General features: G+C 53.4%; 1 protein-coding gene across 1 annotated transcript in view; it reads right to left on the bottom strand.

Moving 5' to 3' along the window:
* Positions 1-22,878, bottom strand: part of LOC136296089 (hydrocephalus-inducing protein homolog) — a 73,077-nt gene that overhangs the window by 10,526 nt on the left and 39,673 nt on the right. Inside the window, exons 26-56 of the mRNA XM_066194912.1 lie at positions 22,509-22,637; positions 19,307-19,484; positions 18,581-18,801; positions 17,695-17,816; positions 16,604-16,740; positions 15,838-15,959; positions 15,559-15,750; positions 15,010-15,162; positions 13,700-13,939; positions 13,256-13,448; positions 12,636-12,803; positions 12,162-12,335; positions 10,939-11,063; positions 10,498-10,662; positions 9,993-10,197; positions 9,396-9,537; positions 8,116-8,152; positions 7,987-8,079; positions 7,465-7,914; positions 6,807-6,965; positions 6,192-6,379; positions 5,835-6,017; positions 5,474-5,593; positions 4,074-4,233; positions 3,796-3,968; positions 3,431-3,629; positions 2,647-2,746; positions 1,999-2,098; positions 1,338-1,506; positions 812-1,050; positions 426-498 (exon numbers count right to left, since the gene is read on the bottom strand). Of these exons, the coding sequence (XP_066051009.1) occupies positions 426-498; positions 812-1,050; positions 1,338-1,506; positions 1,999-2,098; positions 2,647-2,746; positions 3,431-3,629; positions 3,796-3,968; positions 4,074-4,233; positions 5,474-5,593; positions 5,835-6,017; positions 6,192-6,379; positions 6,807-6,965; positions 7,465-7,914; positions 7,987-8,079; positions 8,116-8,152; positions 9,396-9,537; positions 9,993-10,197; positions 10,498-10,662; positions 10,939-11,063; positions 12,162-12,335; positions 12,636-12,803; positions 13,256-13,448; positions 13,700-13,939; positions 15,010-15,162; positions 15,559-15,750; positions 15,838-15,959; positions 16,604-16,740; positions 17,695-17,816; positions 18,581-18,801; positions 19,307-19,484; positions 22,509-22,637 (5,109 nt within the window). The remainder of the gene's footprint in view (positions 1-425; positions 499-811; positions 1,051-1,337; positions 1,507-1,998; positions 2,099-2,646; positions 2,747-3,430; positions 3,630-3,795; positions 3,969-4,073; positions 4,234-5,473; positions 5,594-5,834; positions 6,018-6,191; positions 6,380-6,806; positions 6,966-7,464; positions 7,915-7,986; positions 8,080-8,115; positions 8,153-9,395; positions 9,538-9,992; positions 10,198-10,497; positions 10,663-10,938; positions 11,064-12,161; positions 12,336-12,635; positions 12,804-13,255; positions 13,449-13,699; positions 13,940-15,009; positions 15,163-15,558; positions 15,751-15,837; positions 15,960-16,603; positions 16,741-17,694; positions 17,817-18,580; positions 18,802-19,306; positions 19,485-22,508; positions 22,638-22,878) is intronic.

Below are 22,878 nucleotides of genomic sequence, written 5' to 3'. Positions count from 1 at the left end.
AAGGAGTTTGAGTGTAAAGAATGAAGGTGGTAGCTGTGATCCTTCAGCCTCCAGAGGTAACACAGGAGAGCAGAAATAGCTGTGAGAAAGGACAGGAGAAAGGTAGGTGACTTGGAAGAAGAAAAAGCAATGTTGTCTGAGCTCTGCGGACTGGGAGTTCACTGAGGCGTGTTTTTGCTTCTGTGGTGTTCACAGACCTATGCTGGCTAGCAGCGACCAAACACAGGACCTGCTCCCCCCTGTTGATCCCACAAGTCCAGGTCAGAGCCAAAGTACAGGAGTGTCAGTGGGACTGAGCAGATCCTGGGTTCCATCCTGTAGACCATGTCCCGCCCTATAGCCATGAGCCCCCAGCCAGGGCACAGCAGCATCTTCTCACATCCCCTCTGCAGCAGCAGCACTGTCGGGGAGCAGGAGTCACCCACCTGTGTCAAGGAGCTCGATTTCCTTTCCGTGGAGTCCTCTGCAGCTGATGGAGCAGATTCCTCTTGCATTGAACTGAGAGGAGAAAGCAGAGGTATCTGTCATGCTGAGCTCCCCTGCCTTTCTCTGAGGCCAAAGCTGGCCTTCCTCCACACGGAGGGAAGCCTTCCTGCTCCTGATGGCTCCCAGAGTGCAGCACCCATTGCTGGACAGGAGCTCTATCACCAGCTTTGTACTACACCTGGGGACACTGCGGCGTTTTTTTGCTCCCTCTCCCCAAGCCAGGGATGCAAACGGACGACAGCCCAGGTCTCCTGGCTGCCTGCCACATACCAGCCGTGGGCTGGTGCCTCCTCAGACAGGAAAGGTGGTGCAGGGCTTCTCGTACCTTTGGCTTTCCCATGCAGATGCATCCTCGGGTGCTTGGTGGATGTAGAATTCGAAGCTGAGCATGCCTTTGTTCTCCAGAATGACAGTCTGGGTCTTCTTGGTGCCCTCGAGCATGGCACCGAAGTCGATGGGTGAGGCGGGCTCAATGCTGTACTTGCTGTACACAGCTCTCGCCGACACCCTCAGTGGGATCTCGGCAACAGTCTGGCCTCCTTCCCCTGAGCTGCCGTCTATCACCTGTGTCCACAGGAAGGGGTGGTAAACACAGCAAAGAGGCCAGCCTCTACCCCAGCCCCCAGTCTCCACCCCAGGCCTCCATCAGTTTACCCCTCCCTGTTTAAGCACCGCCTCCAGAGTCAGATGCTCAGCTCCACTTAAGAAGCCTCCCAAATGGTTTTGAAAGACTTTGTTTGTGTACGTAGGAGAGAGGATTCTCCAGTTAAAGCACTCCTTCCATTCGACACCTATCCCGTTTACACTCCCAAAATGTCGAGTGGTAACACAGCCTGGCCCAAGCAGCTCACCTGGCAGTACAGGATGGGTTTGTTCTTGAGGAAGATTTCACTTGTGGGGTGGAAGAGCATCTCAATATTCACACCAGGCTGGGAGGCAGTCAGCACGCCTGACCGAGGCTCAACGCTGAAGTGGGATGCCAAGTCTTGCATGCTGGCACCTGCACCCTTCAGCGTGAAGCTGGGGAGAAAGGGAAGGAATGGAGATCTCTGCAGTTAAAAGTACAGGCACCACTAGCACGGCCAGGACTTTGCATAGGACCAGAAAAAAAACAAGAAAAAGGGAGAGTTCAGCTCTGCTCAGAGAATCCTGGATCTTGACAGAGAGTGCAGACAATCACAAGGTTAAGGCATGAAACCTTGACACCAAAATTTTTCATTCACTTCTTTACAGAGTCTCAGAAAGAGAAAGGAAGTGACCATCAAAGAAAAGCAATGAATCTCATCATTTCAGTGGCTGAAATTTTTGGGGCTCTCCTTTGGGTTCATGCTGAGCTGTGAAGAATTGCTGGTTTGTGGCTGGATTCTCTAGTAAAATAGTTGAGATTAGAGAGTCCAGGTTTTGTATTTCCCATGAGGTAGCCAGCATGAAAACAGGTTCCAGCCATTGACAGAGGGAGAATGCAGGCCTGGGAATCTGAAGAAATGCTCACTACCAGGCAGCTGGACTCACCTGTACTCAATGTCATATACCCCTTTGTTCTTTAGACTCAGGACTTTCTTCACCTTATCCAGGACATTAATGGTTCCAAATTCCAAGCTTCCATCTGGACCTGCAGAAAACCCGCAGAGCCAGGTCAGAAATGGTATTTATCAGCTGCAGAACACGCCAGGTCACAAACTACGTGGAGGTCTTGACACAAAACCCTTTCCAGCAAGTTTCCCTTCTTGACAGTATTTTCCAGCTATTTGTCTGCCCTTTCTCTTCTTACTCAAAATATCTGCAGGATTAGTAGCTAAGGAAATTACTTTATATGCTGTGCTGAGCCCGTGGGAGTTGCCAACTGCCTGTTCACATCACTGTTGTTTCAAAGCCCCCAAATCCAATCTGCACGTGAAGCTGCACACTTCAAAGTTCAGAGGGGAGAAATTTAAGGCTGTCAATGCCCTGACAATGCATTATTCCACACCACTTGCAGGGTATGTGCTTCATGTATCCATGCCATCCTTGCATGCTATCCCATCCCATCCCATCCCATCCCATCCCATCCCATCCCATCCCATCCCATCCCATCCCATCCCATCCCATGCGCTTTGGTCGCCCGCCCCCCAAGGTAATGCAGTGCACCTGGACTGCTTTGTTTGGGAGGCGTCCACTGACCTTCAGGCATGTCGATCCTCAGAGAAACATCATAGACCTTTGCAGAGATTTTGATGTTTTCAGCCTGAACAATCCCCAGGATGTTTTCTGTGTCTGAAACCTGGGGCAGCAAGAAACAAACACTGTTCAGATCATTCTTTTGGTAGACAGCCTCTAAGTCCTTGTCTCTGCTGGCTGCTTCCCCTATGGCCTCCCAGGCTTCACAAGCGTCGGTGGACTCCCAAGCTTTGCTAACCTGTTCATCTCATGGGCTGCCCCAGTGGGATTCAGCTGCAGTAAAAAACCCTATCAGCCCAACTCTGCACTCCTACAGCAGGGAATGATGCTGCTAAAGCATCCTTGAGAGGCACAGGGATGTAAGAACAACCACAAGAAGTGTGAGGTGTCTCAGAGCAGGTGCCATTGACAACCCTCTGCCACCACCTAGCACTCTCTCGGAAATGCAGCCCCTAAAGCATGGGGAACAAAATCCCAGGGGGAGAGTTTGTTGCACCATGCAGAAGGTTCAGACAAAGTCCAGGAGGAATGTAGAGATCATGCAGCAGTCCGTACAACCAAACAACAACCTTCAGCCGTTGACAGGGACAAGGTGGTTGTGGTACAGGCTCAGGATGCAGCGTCTGGTTATCTGGGGGGATGTGGATGCACTGCAGGTTCTGGCAAACGCTGTGTAGAGGCAGAATTTGGGGTCACAGCACCCTTGTGTCTGTCAGGTGCAGCTCTTCCTGACTCTGTCCCTAAGAGCGCACGGCTGCTCTGCCAGGCAGGGCACAGTCCCTCTCACCTCAAGTCGCAGGATCTTTTTAATGCTGCCAATCTGCCTGGCCTTGAAATTCAGTGTCACTTCAAATTCTGAGCGGGGAGCAATGATGCCTCTATCTTGTGACACAGAGAAGTCCTCAACAAGGTCATCCAGCCCACGCAGCTGCCAGGCCATGGGCAGTAGGGTGTCGTTTTTCAGGACCAAGGTCCTGCTGTCAGTCCTGCAGAGACAGGAAGGCACCTGGCATCAGCTGCTGGATGGTCACACCAGCCTCACCACTGAATGCAGCTCCATCCACGGCCCTTGGAGCAGCTCCATGCCCTGGAAACCAGAGTCAAAGGTTTTCTCTTTGTCACCAGTCTTGGAGTGCTTGTGGGATGACTGACCTGTGCAGACGGAGCTTGTCAAAGGACAGCTCCAGGGGGCTGACGTCCAGCTTCACGTGCACCCCGTGGCAGCACAGGCTGAAGACCACTGGCTCCGGGTTCTTCGCAATGCAGCAGATCAATCTGTCTTCCAGGAAGCCAGGGGAACTGGGGTATGCCCAAATGGTCAGCTCCTGCACCCAGCCCCACAGAAAGAAATAGAAAGAGCACTGCGTGTGAGCAGGAGGAGCAGCCCCTGGGCACTTCTGCGGTGCCTGCTCTACCTGCCCTTCACCTACCCGCTTCTCCGCTGGCCTCAGGGTCATGCTGGGAGGGTCCAAAAGGAATGTATCTGATTTCATGTCCTTCTCAAAGGTGAACTGGACCTCTACGTCCATGGGGGAGTTGTTGAGGATGTTTATAGTCTCCTTGTTGCTGTGGCTGTTCTGGGCCTTGTACCTGTCCACAAAAGGGGAAAAGGCTGCAGAGGAAACTGTTGCCTGTGCCGCACATGGAGGAAAGCACCGTGGGCACCCAAGGAAGCGGTGCTGGGAGATCCTGCTCTAACAAACAAGTGAGGGAAATGGATCCCAGTCAGGGGCATGAGCATGTGCTCATCCTTGCCTTACTTTGGTGCCTTTCCCTGTACCCGGTGCCTCCACCCCAGAAGCCTGATGATGCTCAGGCCACTTCAAGGGTTTTTAATACAATGTACATTCAAAGGTGCCTAGAAAAATAACAGGAGACCAGGCGCATGGGTTCTTTCCCCTTCTTTCTTTCCCTGCCTGGTATAAAGAAAAGCTTTTGGAAAAAGAGTTTAGCTGATCTCTTTCATAGAAGTCATGCAACTGCTTTGGATTTCATGGGTTAGCTCAAAGTCTGAGAAAGAAATATAAAGCATCAATTCCCAAGAGGAATGCCAAAAGATAAAAAATAACCCTTCTCTCAGGTGTGGAAATGACTTTGGAGTGAAAGGGTTAAAGAGGCAAACAGAAATCCCAGATCATCCATCAACCTGTCTAAAGATTGTCTGTATTTTAAACTATTTCGATTTCATTTCCTTGGGTTGTCAAAATTGACCTAGCCTTCCAGAGATCCCATGGAGACAAGAATTTAATGTTAAATATTATTTTTTAAGAAGTGACCGTAGAAGTAGAAATATGCAATAGCTTCAATGACAACGTGTTTAGGTGGACTTCATCCAGCAGTGAGGATGCAATGTCATTACAGGAAGATGTAATTCCTGCTCTACGTTCCCCCTGACACCCATTGGCAGGTCAGCCATAAAATCTTACTAATAATTACAGATTAATGAAAGGTTTGAAAAACTGTCCACGGAATAATTGCTCAATCAGGCTACCTGCAGAGCTCAAAGCACTTCAAAAACCACCAGAAAGTTCATTTCCTAAGGGCTGAACTGGGATGTAGAGGGGGACAGGAGTTGCCCCCAGGTCACCTTTGGACTGGCAGCAGCATGTGGCTCTGGCCACCGAGGCAGCCACCAAGGCACCCACTGGGTAGGCAGAGCAGCTCCTCCAAGGCTCACGTGCCCCTTATCTGCTCAAGTTCACACACCCGTGGCCCTGCAAACCCGTGTCTCCCAGGACTCTGGCCGGGACTGCCCTGGATTGTGCCACCAGGACAGCATGGCTCTCCAAGCGTGTCCAGGAAAGTACAAGGCCCAGCAGGGAGCACATACCACTCTCTTGATTTCCCACACAGCAGCGGTCCAAAGTGGAATTGCTTTGTGCTCTCAACGTATTCTTTGAAGATGATTTCATCTGCCTCCATGGTCTTCCTCCACTGTGGAAACACCAGCCTGGGCAGAGAAAGCGGAGAAGGAGGAGCTATGAGATGCTCCAAATAGGAAATGTAGTCAGAAAACCGTACCCCTTCCTGGTGGCTGAGGTACCACCTGCCTTCCCAGCTCCCAGCACAGGAAGGAAGAGATGCTGGACGACCTCAGGCAGCACGATGTGCCCAGGCCAGAAGCCCCAAGGGGCAGCCCTGCTGTGAGTTCAGGGGCAGCAGCGTGGGAGGCTGCCGGGGGCCAGCCTTACCGTGGGTCCTGGCTGATGCTGGGGTACAGGCCGGTGACACTGCAGGGCAGCTCGTACTGGCGCTTTGTGCCCACCAGCTCAAACCTCAGTGTCTGCTCAAACTTCCATGGCTTTTGGGTGGAGAAGTGGACCTTCAGTTCCACCTCACCGTGGGCAGGCACTATCCACCGGTACCGTTTCAGCCTGGCAATTAAAGAGGAGGCTTCAGACATTGCTAAGGAGCAAATCAAACAAGGAGGGTGCGCTCGCCATCCCATGGAGGCACTGGCACAGGGTCGCTGTGGAGCTGGGGACGATGGACCTTGTTTGGCAAGAGGGCCAAGAAGCAGAGGCATCACCTCCCCCCGTGCAGCTCACCTGAGGAATTCTGTGGGGATTGAGGCACTTTTCAGTGTACTTTTGGGTCTGGTTGTGGAGGAATCCCGGAGATGTTCTGTTCTCTGTGTGGAGACCTGGCTGTCCTTTAGAGAGCTGTCTCTGCTGGCCTCTTTATCCGTCTTTGGTTGGCCTTCAGCAGAACTTCCCTTCACATCTCGGGCCTTGGCCTAAGGGGAGAGAGAAAAGGGAGAGAGAGGTGAGCCCTGAGACATCCCCATCCTGGAAAGCAAAAATGGAGTTTTTTAACCAATGGAAGAGCGAATAAATAAGTCCACCTGCCCATGGACTTGGTCTTCCTTATTGGTGTTTGTTTTGCCTGGGACCCCCCTTCTCAGACTCAGGACTGTCTCCTCAAGGGGAGTTGCTGGTTCGAAGTGATCTCCTCCCACTTGTCTTACAGAACTGCTCTGTCCCCAGCAGAGCTGTCTCTTTTTTCCCATACCTGACAGAAAGGAGACCTGCTGACACATGGCCCCACCACATCTTCACTCCCTCTCCACAACGATCCTTCTCCATCCAACCTGTCCCCCATGCCCTCATCTAGCCTGCCCTCTGCCCTGGCACCTTCAGTGCCAGCACCACTGGAGCACCCACCAGATCATCTTCCATAGCAGCACCTCCCGGTGCCTCAATGGTGAAGAGCTCCACGTGCTCTGCGGAGCCCAAGCGCTCCTCTGGGTAGTTGACTACGGAGAGGACAAACGCAGGGGGCAGCGGAGGCCCCTCAGGATGCAGTCCCAGATGTCTCAGCATCTAAAACAGAAGAGAAAAATCTTGTTTATACTTCTGTCACCTTCATCCTCACAATTCCTTCTTTAAAGGCACCGAGCTTTTGGCAATGGGGTTTTTGATTTACAAAATCATGAAGTACAAATGCTTTGTTATGCCCAGTGGGGTGAGCAGGCTCCAGAGCAGAGGCAAGAGCTACAAGCAGGACCAGCAGAGAAATCTCTCCTGAGTGTCTCAGCTGAAAAAACAATGACCATGAGCTGCCCTGTCCCGGGACCGTTTATAATGATTTCCAGGCTGGGAAACTCTGAACAGATGGGATACTTGTACACAGAGCACTTCCACTTTCTGCCCATCTGAGGGATGGTGATGACCTCCCCATCCACACAGATACTTACAGAGTCATTATGGAACATCATCAGGCGCCTGGAAAAGGCTCTGTGCCATTATCCCCTGGGAGGACACAATGCTCCAGGGCCCAAGACCACGGCAAGCTCAAGATCTGAGCCTTGCAGGGCTTTACCTCGTCTTCCGTTGGCAGCCTCCCACTGCTCAGGATCTCTGTAAACATGGCCTTTGGATCTGTGAACTGGATGTCCAGGCACGGCACCCCGACTCTGACTGCCTCTCCTGCAACTTGGCCTTGAGTCTTCAGCCGAGGTGACTGAGGATGGCTTTGGCGTCTGTGTTTTTGTGCGGGCTTCTTCTTCTCCACTTTCTCCTGAGGCTTACTGGTCTCCTGACCTTTGTTTTCAGCTGAAGGCAGTGCCTTGTTTCCATTTTTCATCACAGGTAACTCCACGGTACCCTGAACCCTGTCCCAGTAGGAGAAAACCTGTGCGACGTTCTGCTGTGAAAACTCATGGATCTGAAACCTCAGGATCAAGTTCTTCTCCATCTCAGCTGGGTCCTCTGAGATTTCTGTTTCTTCCTGCTCTGGGGCTTTGGTTTCCTCCTGCTCTGGGGCTTTGGCCTCTCCCTTCTTTGGGGCTTTGGCTTCTCCCTTCTCAGGGGTTTTGCTTTCCTTCTTCTCTGGGGCTTTGGCTTCCTTCGTCTCTGGGGCTTTGGTTTTCCCCTTCTCTGGTTTTGTAGGCTGCTTGCCCTTCTTCTGCTTTTCTTTCTCCTTCCGCCTCTCTTCCTCCTTCTGTCTCTCTTCCTCCTCTAAGGCTTTTGCCTCCTCCTCAAGCTTTTGAGCCAGCAGCTGCTGCTCCCTTCAGGAAACAAAAGAGAAAACATTGCTAAGAGTCACCACCAGAAACCTGGGCTCGCTAGTCCTGGCTGGCCCTGCACTTTATTCCTTGACCCTGAGGCCAGGCAGAACTGCAAGACCATTTCTGTGAATTTTCCTCAACCCACAGAGGCCTGGAACATCCCAAGGGAGGGGAATGGTGGAAGGGGACCTCCAGGACCCGCTGAACCTAAGCCTTGCCATCATAAGGTCTTAACTGTGCAACCTCCCTCTTAAGGCACACCCAAACACCTCTAGCCCACTTGCCAAAGGCTGAGCCACCAGCTCTCTGCACAGATGCCTGAGAACTCCCTTCGTCTCTTGATTTCCCAGTTTAAACCAGATCACAACCTGCTAACATCTCCTTATCCCTTCTGCCATTCTTTCTCGACTCAATCAGCCCCCTCCTCCCTGGGCACAGCCTGCTCCTTAATGAGAATAATCCTATCAGTCAGAAAGCAAAGGCTGCAGGAACTCCTCTCCTGCAAGACAGGCTCTTGTCAGCCAGGTTTCCAGCTGGAACCCAGCTGTGACCAAGGCAAACTGGTGTTCTCTGCCATGGAAACAATTGGAAGCAGCCTTGTCCATCTCCTCCGCATGAAATCAACTTCAGCCTGGGCTGAAAGAAGTCCTGATACACAGGCTTGCTTTAAGCAGCCTCCCCTCCCAGTTCCACACTTTTCCTATGTGTCCTGAGCTGGGCTGCCTTCTTTGAGCTTCTCCTGTGCTTGTCTCCTGCTGCAGCTGAAGGGGTGCCTAAAGGACACGAGCTTTCATGGGTGGTGTCCCAACATAAGGATCCCTGGCACATCAGCATTGCAAGGACTTCAACTGTAGCAGCACCAGGACCCAAACCAAGGGTTTGTCTGTGCCCCCCACCTGCCCATACCACAATCCCACTGTTTTGGTGAAGAAGGGAGATGATGAAGAAGGTGTGAATCAACATCATGGACTTAAAGACACTTCTACAGGCAGTGCCAAGGCAAGCCCAGAGCCCAGCTCCCTGCAGGCAGCATCTAAGCTGGGAGGGCTCACCATGGAGAAGAAGATGTTCTATCTCAGCAGAAGAAGGTCCTTCCTCCCTTGGGAGCCAGGCAGCTAAGAGTGGCCATCCCTGTGTTGCTTCTGGCCTTTGCTATCAAACACGTCTGAGCTCAGAGTCCTTGGAGCAGGGAAACCCTCCGGGGACACTACCCCGAGCAGGAACCCATGGAAGGCTTACTCACCTCTCCCTCCGCATATGGTTCAATTCCTGTATTATTTTATCCACGGCAGCTTTCTCCTCCTCAGGGAGGGCGTCATACTCTTCCTCATCCATTCTCAAGGCACGTTCTCTGTTCCTCTGAAGAGCTTCTTCCCGCTGCAGTTCTTTAGCACAAACCAGAGCAGAAACCATGAGTGACAGCAAGCACAGCTGGGTGCTTTGGGTCAGCTGCAAGGACTCACAGCTTTTCCCAACCCAGCCTATCACACCAGGAGACATTGGGGAGCTCATATCCCTGCTCCAAAACTCAGACAATCCCCCAAACTACGGCCAGGCAGTGAGTTCCTGCGCTTTTCCTGGCTTAAGTGCACCAGGGCTGAGGACAGTTGTTTGTCACTGAGCTACAAGAGCTTGAACTTGTGCCCAAGCTTGAATGTTAGAGATTAAGGTGTCTTAAAGCCTCCAGTCTCCTGCAACTCTGAGATGAGTGTGGTTACAGAGGCAGAAGGTGGAAAGATGAATAAAAACACTTCTTACAAGCTCTGCTGCAAACCCAGACACACAGAGATAAGTCTGAGGGCTTGAGAGAGAAGATTTGAGAGGGACAGACATATCTCACCTTCCCTCTGTCTTTCATCCTCCTTCCTCTGTGTTTCAGCTTCCTTCTTGGCTTTCCAAGAAGCATAATCCTGATGCACATTCACCATGTAGATATAATGGCGATTCTTGACAGCTCTGAGTACACAGAGCAGAGAAGATTCCAGGCTTCTTGCAAAGAGGCTCTCCAAGCCATCAAAGACCACTCCCTTGTAGCAATCTTCGTGCTGCAAATACAGGGAAGAGTAAGTCAGCCATTGCACACAGGGAGCTCACAGCTGGACAGTAAACCCAGATGTCACAGGGCACCAGCTGTCCTTGTTCCAGGTGCATTAGCTAAGAGCAGCTTGTGTCTGTCCTTAGGCTCTGCCAACTAAGGGCATCTGCAGCTTCCCCCAAGGTTCCCTGCACACAGGCCAGGATCCTCCAAGAGCATGTACAGACCTCCTCCTCCTCCTCCTCTCCGAGTTGTACCTCACTGCCTGTTCTCCGGAGCAGGAATGTCTCCTTTTCCCCACCCCACATACCTTCAGCCTCTCACAGAGGATCTCCACCAGCAGGTCCTCGGGCAGCACACAGCTCAGGCAGTTCAGCTCTTCCCCACAACTGCTGGTGATGTTCAGCTGCTGCGGTGCAGGAGCAGTGGAAACTGTGAACTGTAATGTGGACCATTGTAAGGAAAATACACCCCACTGGAAAGCCCTGAACAACTCCCACTGCTGGGCTTGCAGCTGGGGTTCCTCACTAGTGGAGACTAGAACAACCCTGCAGTGCAGGCTGGGGGCTCCAGGGGATGGTCCTGGAGGGCCCATCCCCTGGCCAGCAGAGACCCAAGCCTGCAAACTCCTGGTGCAATGGACCCACATACCAGGCCCTGGCTGGCACAGAGCCTCCACCGTAAGCAGCCCCTGCCCATCTCACAGACAATGCAAAGGTCCCAGGCACCAACCCAGGCAGATCGTGTTTACCTCGGGTTTGCTGGCTGGCTCCGTCTTCTTTTGTGCTGGTGCGCTCTTGCCTTTGGAATTCTTGTTCGTTTTCTCCTGGGAGGCTTGCCTTCTCTTGGCCGGAATGGCGTGCTGACGCTTTTTAGCTGCATAGGGGACACATGGTTCAGGAGGGCTTTGAAAAGCAAGTAGGCACCTTTCACCACAATGGGCACAGCCTTGGACCCTGGAAGGAACCTGGCACTTCTTCCCCAGTCTGCTGGGCACTGGCAACACTCAGAAGCAGCTCCCTCCCTGCTTCTCTTACCAGCACGCTATCCCATACTTGATTTTAAAGCCAGCACTACGTCCCTCCTAACAACTGTGCATGCAGGTGACACTGCTTGCACAGGAGTTCCCCATGGATCAAGCCAAGGATTTGTCCTCCAGGACCATTGTTTCCATACACTGCACCCATCCTGCATTCTCATGTGGAGACTTGCAGCCCTGCCCCGCTTGCACCAGCCGTCTCTGCTGAAGCTAAATGCTCCTTGTGGGAAAACCCTGCTGGGACACAGACTCCTTTTCCTTCCACCAGCTCCCAACCCAGCCAGCTTCAAAAGTGAGCAATGCAAAACTTCCCCCTGCACTGTGGCAGGTCTGGCCTCACCCTGCAGAGCTCAGCCTACCAGCTGCCCAGTAAGCTTCCTAAAAGTCTCTGGTCTCACATGGAGAACAGCCCAACATACACGAGCTGTGTAACCTGACAGTGAGCACAGGTAAATCTCGGGAGACAAGAGCTCATTTGGAGCACGTCTCTGATTGGAAATTCCTCTGGGAGGCTGTCCTTCCCTTCCTCTTGTTCGCAAGGTTACACTCATAGCCAGTCCTCTTGTGCGTAATGAGCCACTTCAGAAGGCTTTTTCCTTGGTAAAGTGGGCAGCAGTTCTGCCTGCTGCCCACGAGAAGCAAGCTTGATTCAGCTTTGAGGAAATAGAAAATATTTGGGAAAGAGACGGGCATGCTTCACCACCCTTAGAAAAATGAACATGTGCCAAGCATGGCAAGCAAAGGGGGATGTCAAAGAATCCCCGACTGAGCCCTTAAAATTGATTTTTTATTTTTTGAAGACCAGCCAGAGATGCACTTCACCCATGTTCCCTAAGAGACCCAAGGACTGAAAAACTGCTGCTCTGAGTGAGCAGAAGTGGACAGTCATGGTGGGTTTCTCAAGCACTGGCTCTGGGTCTGGCATTTCTCCTCACCAGCATTACCTTTGTTTTTGCTTTTCAGCTCCATGGCAGCCTCGGTGCAAAGCTCCCGGGCACGGAGCCCTGCCTGGCTGCCATCATTGGCAATGGCCTCTTTCACCACGGTGTCAAGGGACAAGGGAGCAGCGTCGTAATGGTGACACAGGGCCGCCGCTATCTCTGTCTTTCCTGAGAGAGAGAGGAGGACTGCTTGGTGACACGTGCACATGAGGCATTACAGGGACAGGCCCTGGAAAAATCTCCAACAAGATTTCAAAGTTAAAAGAACAGGGGGAAATCAAGTGTCCCTCCAGGGGAGGCCATGAGGGAGGCAGCTGGAGCGTGGTTACCAGCTCTGAATTCTAGAGCCAGGAGGATCATCTCCACCTCCTGTTCGGCTGAGGTCTTTGCCTTAAGCACCAAGGTCCACCAGGATGTATTTCTCCTGCTTGCCCCTCTCCCTGCAGCCCAGGGCTGCAGCTCACATACCTGCCAGGGGTGGCCCGTGGACAATGACAACAATCCCTTTGTCCTGCTGTGCTTCACACCTCTCTGAAGACTGGTCAATGCCCAGGTGGCGAATGACAGCTCGAGAGATAGGATTCCCAGTCGCTTTCACCGTGGCCTCAGGATAGAATGGGACAGCCCTGTGATGTGCTGCAGTGAAAAACCAGGGGAAAAGGTCAGCCTCCTGCCTACCTTTGATCCTCATCATCCTCCCAATCTGCTCAGATCCCGGAAAAGGAGACTTGGTGAAAGCAACATGAGCTTGTTCTTTTGTTGCTAGGAAAGTGCAAATATAAAAGAGCCAGTGATATTAGACCTGGTTCTACTGGCTGAAGAACTCATCCAATCCTAGTCTTTGTGAATATCCCGATTATTTCCCCAGTCTATGGCAGGCAGATAGGAGCTTGCTTTGGCTACACTCAGGGTTGGTAGAGGATGCCACAGTCCTTCACCCAAGAGTTCCTCCACCAAGCTGGGGAACAGGCAGTTTTTAAAAGCATTGGCTTTCCCTGAAGGTGACAGAGTTCAGGGTATATGGGCTGGACTCCCTGCTGCGACCACAGTCAAAACAGACACCGCCAAACCCTCACTGTTTTCCTGACCTGGTTCTGCCTCGCCCATGGCCTCAGCCTCAGCCTCAGCCTCTGCCATGGCCTTGACCTCTTCCTGTTGTGCATTCAGCCTCTTCTGTGCTTCATAGTACTCCAGCAGCTCTGGGGGCAGCGTCTCGCCCACGGCACGGGGAGGCATTAGAAACTTCTTCTGGTACTCAGACCCCACTGCCGTCCTCAGGATCTGTGTGCGCAGGGAAGAGAAACCATCCGCAAGATTCCTTCTCTGGCCTTTCATCACACACGCTCAACAAACCCGTTTTCTGTCTCCTCTCTTCCTCCCAACAACACAAACTATTGAAGTCCTCCCACAGCATGTCAGCAGAGTTGGCTTTCCCTGGGGATTGCCTCCGTCTCCCTGGCACAAGCCTGGGAATGCTGGAGTGCTGTGAAGCTTGGGCAGCATGTACATGGGGACCAGACCTGCCTTCTCACCTTCTCCTCCTCAAGGTACTGCTCATCAAAATCCAGGGAGTAAAACTCAATGGGGAAGTTGCATGGGTTCTTCACCACCACTGTGGCCTGCACTCCATCGCTGTCCACCAGCACCCATCCCATCTCTAGTGCTGGGGGGCTGAACTCCAGCCGTGGCTCCAGACCTTGTCCTGACAGGTGCAGCATTAAGCAATTGCTGCTCTCACAAATTTTAAGCTTCAGCTTATTCTTGTAAGACCTCTGAAAAGAGAAAAGTGAAGAAAACTCATCCATGAAGTCCCAGGTGACGGGACCCCAGATACAACGCTTTCTCCAAGGTCAGGGTGTTACCAGTCCCTCCAAGGTGAATGGAAACCACCAGGTATTTACTGACGCCAGGGACTACAGCGTCTGTAGTAGCCTGGGGCTGAGTAACTGGGAGGAATCCTGGTGTGCACTGTAACTGGGTATTTGGGCATCAGATGGATCTACAATGGACTGTCAGATGTTTTCACCTAGTCATGCAGGAGCGCAGTGCTCATGAGAAGGGCCCTCGGGGTTACAGTGTCCAGACACAGTCCTGGCACTGCTGCATCAGGCAAACGCCAGCTCCAGGAGAGAGGCAAATGAGCTCTCACCGGCTAGAAATAAGGATCATCTTCTCTGCTTAGTGTCTGGCTCTGGTCAAAGCCAGACACAAGATGGTTATGTCTCTGGAGCAATTAAAAGATCCCTGGGACTGCCTGCAGGCACAGAAGCACTTGTGTCCATACCGGTACAGGCCGTCAGTTTCCAAGACCCAGCGGCCACAGGCAAACTACTTTTGGGAACGCTCCATCCTTTAAGTTGAATCCCCAGCTGCATGGGAATGTGCAGGCAGGCCAGAGCCCCAGGGACTGCTGGAAGCACAGCACTACAGGTGACTGTCCTGCTGTGCCCAGGAAGGTGTCTGGTGGCTGTTTTGTCTGTCAGTTCTGCAGCAGGATGAGCCTAGACTGACCATTCCAGGATTATCCTCTGCCGGTGTGCAGCTGCTCTGCACCGAGTGTCGCAGCTGCAAATACAGCCGGGCAAGGGGGAGGCTGAGGGGAGTTGGGCGCATCCCTCCCGTGTGCCGAGAGGCAGCCACAGAGCCCCGATGCTCTCTGTGCAAGCTCCCTGTGGGCATTTCAAAGCACATCTCACGGCAATGCTCTGTGGGGTGAACTGAGCCACGCTGAGTAGCTGAGTACGGGGCCTGCAGAAAGCTCCCTGCCAAGGCAGAGCTCAGAGCACACTCTCGGCACCAGGCCCTCCTTTCGGCCTCCTGGGCTGACACCTGCCAATCTCACCTCCTCCTTCGGTGTAAACCGGATTTTCAAGTCCTGCCAGCTTCCTGCATCAAGGGTTCCTTTGCAGGGCATCACTTCAAAGGGACAGGGCTCATCCTCCAGTGCCTGCTTCTTCTGAGGTAGGGCTGGTGTCCTGCGTTTGCGTTGATTGCTCTGGGCACAGAAACAAATCCTGTCAGGTCTCCTGGGTCTGCGAGGACAGAGCCTCAGTTCCTGCAGTGCTCTGAGACACTGATACGGTGCTGAGAGCACCCACAGCCAAAACAAGCGTGGCCCCCATAGCCTAGAGCTGGAGGGAAAACCTGTAGACAGGGCAGGCAGAGAGGGAACTAGAGTCCTCAGAGGAGGGCGAATGGGTGAAGGTGCTAGAAAAGCAAAGCATCAGCTAATGGAACAGGTCCAGGCAAACCAGCCTTGATCTGACCCTCAGAAGCTTCCTCAAACACGCTGTAGACCCAAGTGCTCAGGCAGCCACAGGAGTAGAAAGGGCAAGAGACACAAAGAAAACCCAACCAAGAAGTTACGTGTTCAATGTTGCCCGTGCTTTACCTCCATTACAGGCTGGATGCCAGTAATAAACCAAGTGCAGGGGACATGGAACCAGTTGTAGAGCCGGACTGTCTCCGTCTGGCACTGCCCAACGAGGGTATCCGAGAACTCCAGAGTGTTCTTTGAAAGTCTGAGTGACAGTTCAACGACAGCGGCATGGAGGCGGATGTGAGACGTGGGGCCTTTTTCTACCTGGAGAAGGACAGAGAATTCAGCGGAGGGTGCAGGTGACAGCTGCTGCGGTGCCCAGCCTGCTGCCTGCCCCAAGAGCTGTGGTACCTTGATGGGCAGCAGCACATCCACGTCACCCTGTGGGCGGCAAGCACTTTCAAAGCACACTTCAAATGTCACGGTGTGCCTGGGAGGCAGGTTCTCCATTTGGTCCAGGTCCACACTGAAACCTTGAACAGATGAAAACAAAGCAGCTGAGATATACAAGAAACATGAAATGTGTCACAAGCATGTTTAAGGCCCTACAGGTGTCCTGGCTGAGAGGTCTGGGAAAACGCCCCTGCCGTGCGGTGACCTGGACAAAAACGTAAAAGAGGGCACCGGTGAACAGCCCTCAGACACAGCGAGCCTCTGTGTGATGGAAGCACAGCCTTGCCTCAAGGCCTCTTTTGGAAGCCTCTTTTCATCCACCAGAGGATCTCACAGGCTGTTTCCTCAATAAAGGCTTAACACAAGTGCTGTGACAGTGTGAACTCCAAACAAAGCACTTCCAAAACACAGCAGACCCCACTGGTTCACAAAACAAGCCCACAGAGTGCCCAAAGAAACTTCATGCTGGTGGGAGCCAAGGGCAGAAGATGCTGAGAGGTGACCGGGCTGATGAGCCCATCTGGCCCCTGCACTGAAGCGTTAGGGCAGTCACAGGCAGGCCAGGTCCCTGGGCATGGCTGGCCAGGAGAATTGAGACTCTGAAGCTCCCAGCAGGGCCACTGAGAAGAAAAAGCTCAAAAACCTCCCCAAGTTCAGTGGTTTAAGCTAATCTGTCTGAGACACCTTCTTCAAGCCCACAGGAAGTGTCTCCAGCACTGCTTACCTGTGTCCTGCAGGACAGACACATCCATCCGGAAGGACAAAAGCATCTCCCCAGGGTTGGTGATCTCCAGAGTGCGTCTCTCAGTGCAGCCCTTAAATACAGACCCCAGGTCCAGGACATACTCAAGCGGCTCAATGCTGGAAGAAGGAGTAAGGACAGTCCTTAAACCACAGCCTGGCTACAGCTTCAGTGGATGGAAGACACAAATAAAGGGGATAATTCTGTATTCATTGCTGTAAAAACTCAGCTCAAGCATACGAAACCCGAGGCCTGATCACCTGGCAATGACTTTGGGAAATCAGGAGGAGTGCAGGTCCTAGGTTTTATCAGCTACCCATGGTAGCTGAAACTAAAATTAGTTTAAAATGGACACTGGTCGCAGCTCCTCTGCCATGAAAAGCCAGTAGAGGTGAGTACACTGGGCCTCCACTGGTCTCAATGAAACTGCTTAGCCTCGTGTACAGCCTGAGCCTGAAATTGCCTCAGGGCCTAGAAGAAAGATTTGCCCGCACCGGAAATCTTCATTGTTCTGCAACCAGATCACATGATCTGTTCTGCAGAGCATCTTCCTCCTGAATGGAAGCCTCCTGTGCTTGTGCTGCATCATGATGGCGCAAAGGGAACAGACCAAGGAACCTAGATAAGCCCTGCCACCCCACCAGGATTCGAGCCATCTGAGTCTGCATTTTAAAGTGTTTGCTGACATGTGCAGTTCCCTTCTCCGTTCGTCTCGTGTGCTCTGTTAGCTGGAACCAAGACATCAGCTGGGAGTTGTCTCTTTTAGAGCTAGTCAGCAGGGACAGAAGTTATGTGGCCTGGAAGGGCTTGAAGGTCTGTGCTGGGTCCCCTCAGCTGCAGGGACAGAACCCCACACCTGTGGGGAGCCGAGCAGTCCAAAGCTCAGCGTGGTGCTGGGGAAGGGAGGACACTCCTCTGCTCAGATGTAGCCTGTCAGCCACCGGAACCAGACCCTTTCTGAAGTCCCCGGCTATTCCCCAGCTGTGCAGACACAAGGAGCTCTCAGGAGAAGGAGACATTGCTGGATGTTCCCCACGGGGCACCTGAAGATGGGGATGGGAATCCTTACTCACTTGATAAGACTCTGGAGCAGCTCCTTGTCAGGAAACCCGCTCTTCGGGAGATGGGATGAGAGCTTTTGCTGCACCTCCAAACCAGCCTTCTCTGCCATCTTTATCTGCGCCTGGGTGTCTGTCTGAGAAAAGGGAAGACAGTGGCTGCTTAGCAAAGGTCCTTCCCAAGGCCCAGCTTGCACCTGAGAAAGGATCCCACCCTGCTGCTGTTGAGAGGGGCTGTGGGGTCCTCCTGTCTGGCTGCTCAGTGTCCGTGACACCGCCTGCTCTTAGCCAGGACCTCATCTCCAGGGAAGTCACTCCCACATCTTTGCCTGCCCAGCCACTGTTGGCAAAGCTGATCTGGCCGGGCAGACAGACAAGCCAGGAACCTTCCAGAGCTCCAGATCCTTGCTTGCCCCCAGCCAGTACCAAGGCAGCTTGGACAAAAGCTGTCTTGAAAGGGAACCGGGAAAGCCTTGGAAGCCTTGTGTCTTGAAAGGCACAGCTTGGAAGCTGGTGCCTCGTGGAGATGAGCACGGCCAGCACAGTCCCAGGGCACAGTCAGGCACCTACTGTACAGGTCTGTAAATCTGACAGGGCTTGGGTTGGGACCAGCAAACTCCCCAGAAATGACCTGCATCTCCTTCAAAGCGCCATCAACTCCATCCCTTGAGCATGGCCTTCAGGATCTCTCCCTGGGGTAGCCAGGAAGCTGGTGCAACACCAGAAGAGACCATGACCAGAGTGGCAGCCCTAGGGGCAATGCTGAGGTGACACATGGCTGTAAAGTGGGCAGGGAGGTCCCAAATGCCATCAGGGCACCAGGAAGCTGCTGTGGGCTGCAAGGGGCTCAGGTGACACAGAGAGGGTGGCATGTGCCAAACTGGGCTGCAGCTGTTCTTACTGTATCGCCAGAGCCAAGCAAGCCGGGCTTCTGGTTCTCAGTCTTCGGATTCCGAGTCTTCGAGGTCTGAGTCTTTGAGGTCGGAGTCACTGGGGGCTGAGACTTCGAGGTCTTAGTCTTCGGGCTCTGAGTCTTCGTCACAACAACTGATTCTTTCCTTTGACTTTGTTGTTGCTGCTGTTTTACATGCCGTTCCAATGGCTCCTCATACTTTTCATTTCCTGAAGGAAGAAAACATCCACAAAGAGAAGTGTGAGCAAAGTGCCAATCCCATTAAAGCTGGGAAGTCCCTGCCTCCCAACACTGGTTCCTTCCAGAAAGAAATCCCTCAAGCCATCTATGGAAAGTGGATGCTGCTGCTCCTCTCTGCATCCTCACCCATCTTCCTCCCCACAGAGGAGCATCTCATCCCCTGCAATGTCACACAAATCCAAGCCTGCCAGAAGCCCTGCCAGCCTCTCTTAGAGCTTTCCCAAGCCTTTCAGTCTAGCCATCACCCTTCAGAACCCTGCCAGATGTGCTGGCAAGCTCTGCAGGATGGTTCCTGGGACAGAGCCCACATGGGATCCTTGCTCAAGACTCATGAAGCAACCAGAGAGCTTGAGTTGCTCTGGGAGTCCTGCAACCCTCCAGGCTTGCTGGAGGTGGGCACGAGCTGCCCCGTGGGCATATGGTAGGGAACAAAACCAGAGGGGCCCCTCCTGGAGGCAGACAGCCAGTACCCACCTTTGATGTTCCAGGGCAGGTTCACACTAAACACGGGAAAGGATGCTTCTCCTTTCAGACGGATACTTTCTGGCTCCAGGTCACCCACTTTGAGGTGGTAAGTCCTGCTGAAAGCTCCTGGTAATCCTGGCACGTAAGAAAAATTCAGCTCTTGCGTCTCGCCTGGTGCAATGGAGCCCTGCAGGGACAGAAGAGAGAGGGAATGCATCAGAGTTTGATGGGGAATGGTTCAGGGGACAGACAGGCTGAGAAGACAGGTTCTCATCTAGAAGAAGCCATCAAACCACACCACCATCATGATAAATACATTACAGTGTTGGCTTTTGCAACTGTTAGAGTAAACACTGTATGTTTTATAATGTTGACTTTTGTAAAAGAAGTTTTGCTAAAGTTTAGAGTTCTTTTAATTCAATTCTTTTGTTGTGATACCAATGCTGGTGAAGAATTGTTGTAATATTAACATTTAGCCAACGAAGGAATTGAAGCCTGTTGAATGTGTCAAAAAGTAACAAAGGACCAGGACTAGGACAACCGCATATGCTCCAAAAAGGCCGGACGGAGAAGGAACTCTGTTAAAACGTTGGAATACAAAGAACTGCTTGTAAATACGGATTGGGCTGATGCAATACCCCGGGTATAGAAGGGGTGTTGTGTTGACTGGTGTGTGCCTCTGGCTGCAGCTAGTGTGGCTAAGCAGGCAGTGCTGTTCCTTCTGCTTTATTGACTTTGGCCCCTATTGTCTCACACTAAATTTTCTTGAAATTTTAACTGATGAGTGGGCTTTGCTTCTCACACCTCCTACCTTCCTTGTGCCCAAAAGATCGAGCCACTGACCCGGGGGTGCAGTGTGTCCTCCCAAGAGCTCATCTGCCTGCAGCCCCAGCACAGCCTGATGTGATGTGAGCACAGCTCTGCTGCTCATGGGGTTCGCCCTCTGCCAGCAAGAGCCCGCCTCAACAAGAAAAGGCTTTTTTTGCTATGGAAGAGAAGTCCCCGCACTCAGCAGGGCCAGCAGCTCCTCCCATCCCTTGTAGGACAGGCATGAAGAAATGGGAAAGCCAATCGGCTCCCTCCTCCCACTGCAAGGAGGGACAAAGGCAGGAGTGCTGCTTCGGCTCAAAGACACCCAGGCAGGACTGAGAAGCTTGGACAAATGGTGGGATGACGCTGCAAATTTTTCTCATCGCTCCTCCAGCCCCGCTGCTCCCCGGCCCCCTCACTGCCCCACAAAGCCTCTGCACAGCACAAAGCTGCAGGAGGCAGGGACCAGCAGGCCTACTGAAGGGCTATGTAAGTGGTTCTTAGCCCTGGCAGTGGGGAGGCAGGGCAAAGGACAATGTCCTGTGTGATCACACAGCCTGGGTAAGGCGACCCTCAGAAACGCTCCAGCGCCAGCAGCCTGAGATCTCAGCCGTCGGGGTCCCCAGAGTGACTGTGAGGTGCGGTGGTGTGGTTTTTATCATGAGTTTTAATGTAAGATAGTTGTTCTTTGTACCCTGGTTCAGTGCCGTTGTATTTTTAGGTCCTTTTTGTTACAAATTGTAAGCTTCTCCCTCAGCCTGCCCCACATACAACCCCTGTTTGGTTCACCTTTCCCGCCTTGGTTACCTGTCCACCATTCGTCGGGAAACCCTCCCACCCTGCCAGTCACCCAGGGCCTGTCCCCCGGGTCCAGAAGCTTCGAAGGGAGATCTCTGGCGACTGGCTGGATTGGAAGCTTTCCCCTCCTTCCTTCGGATCATTGGTATTTAATGTTAATGCTTGTTACGTCAGTAGACACTCCCCAGTTATACCCCACTGGTTGCACGTGTAGCCACCCTGAGTTTCCAGCCACTGTATAAAACCCTCTCCCTCCTGAGATTCAGGGTCTCCCTGAAGCACCGGTCGCAGGCTGAGGGCTCCCTCCTTCCTACCAATAAACCCAAGTTGCAGTCAGGCCTCTTGAGAGTCCCGTCTTTCTTCCTCCGCATTCCCAACGTGGCAGGGCAGGTCGGCAGCCAAGACCCCACATTTCTATAGATCGTGTGGGGGCGTGTCGGGGCTAGCCGGCCGTGGGAGGACACGCACCGCCGCAGTGGGGAACCAATTCCAGTTTTATTTGTGCCTCACCGTATGTTATAAATCCATTTTCTGACACGGGGTGAAAAATTACTACAGGGGCTGCAGTCGCGTTGGGAGCCTTAACACACTCCAGGCGTGGAGGAGGTTGCAAGGAGAAGATGCAGGCAGGCCCCGTCTCGGGGGGGCTGCAAGCGACCTCTCCCTTGGGGGAGGGCAGACCGCGAAGCCCGGGCAAACTTTGCCCGTCTGACTAAGTCTTCCCAAAAGGGCTGAATTACGGGAGGAATCTCGGCGCACAAAAGCAGTTAACGCTGCCGGTTTCCCCCCGCCATTTTTGGTTGTGGTCGTGCCGGGAGCACCTGGAGGGCCCGGCTCCCTGCAGAGCCGCTCCTTCCCCGCCTGCCTACCCCGCTGTCGCCGCTTCCCCGCCGGCCACGGCCCCGCAGCGCTCCGCCGTTGCCCCGCGGGAGCAGCCGCCGCGCCGGCCGTGCCCAGCCGCAGCTGCGGAGCCCGGACGCCGCAGCCCGCGGGACCGCCGCGCCTGCCGCGGGCGCGGAGCGCGCCCAGCCCGCCGCGGCAGCACGCTCGGGGCGCTGGCCGCACACGGGCTCCTGCTCCAGCCGCCGAGCAGGACGCCGACACAGCGCCCCAGGCTTCCAGCGGTACCGCTCTGTCCCTGGCTTCTGTCACTCCCTCTGTTTCCCATTGTCTCTCTCTGCTCTCTTTTCTGTCCCCTTCTGGTCGGGGCCGTACCCTTTCTTTACCAATTTCCAGATGTAATATTTGCTGCGTTTGTGCCTTATTTTCGCCCGAGAAATCTATCAAAAAGAATTCTCCTCTGCTCCCCTTACAGCGGGACGGGACAGTGACCAACACACTTGTGCCTTCCGCCGCTGTCTGCCGTGAGACAGCAGAGCCACCCGCCAGCCAAGGCCGTGGGGGAGTCTATCAGGACAGCACTTGTCTGACCTTCTCTGCCCCCAGCAGAAATCGCTCACACCCTTCTCTCTCTCATGGCTGGGTTTGGGGTATTCCCCTCTGACTTTTTTGTCCCTTTCCCCCCCCGCCCCCTCTTTTTTCCCTTTAACGCTCTCCTGGGCCACCCGACACAGGGCTGGGGTGAGTCACTTGTGCTACTTACTGCGGTGGGCTTGACCAGAAACACACCAGGCAGATCCTGGTCTGCAGTGCTAGGGTTTAGCACCCAGCTGAATTCCATATTGCAGGTGTTCTCCAGGGTGACCGTGGCGTGATGAATTTCATTAAACATCTGGAGAGAAAGCACAGGAGCAGGAAGTTACAGACCCAGGCCTGCGGCTGGGAATTTCCTTCCTCTCTCCCGGGGTTGAAAGCAGACCTGGGAGCAGGGACCAGGGAGGAGATACGGGCCCTTGGGAAGCTGGGCAAGCCCCAGGCACAGGGCACCTGCACAGGACCAGGGAGCTCTGGCAGCACACAGACATGTGGTGACGACCACGTGAGGGCCAGTAATAAATGAACCAGGGGACACA

This window comes from Chamaea fasciata, unplaced genomic scaffold (genome assembly GCF_029207755.1).
Source record: "Chamaea fasciata isolate MVZ Bird 193981 ecotype frontalis unplaced genomic scaffold, bChaFas1.0.hap1 SCAF_12, whole genome shotgun sequence".
NCBI classification, from domain to species: Eukaryota; Metazoa; Chordata; class Aves; order Passeriformes; family Sylviidae; genus Chamaea; species Chamaea fasciata.
The sequence above is the reverse complement of the archived record's forward strand: the minus strand, read 5'-3'. Positions and strand labels throughout refer to the sequence as shown.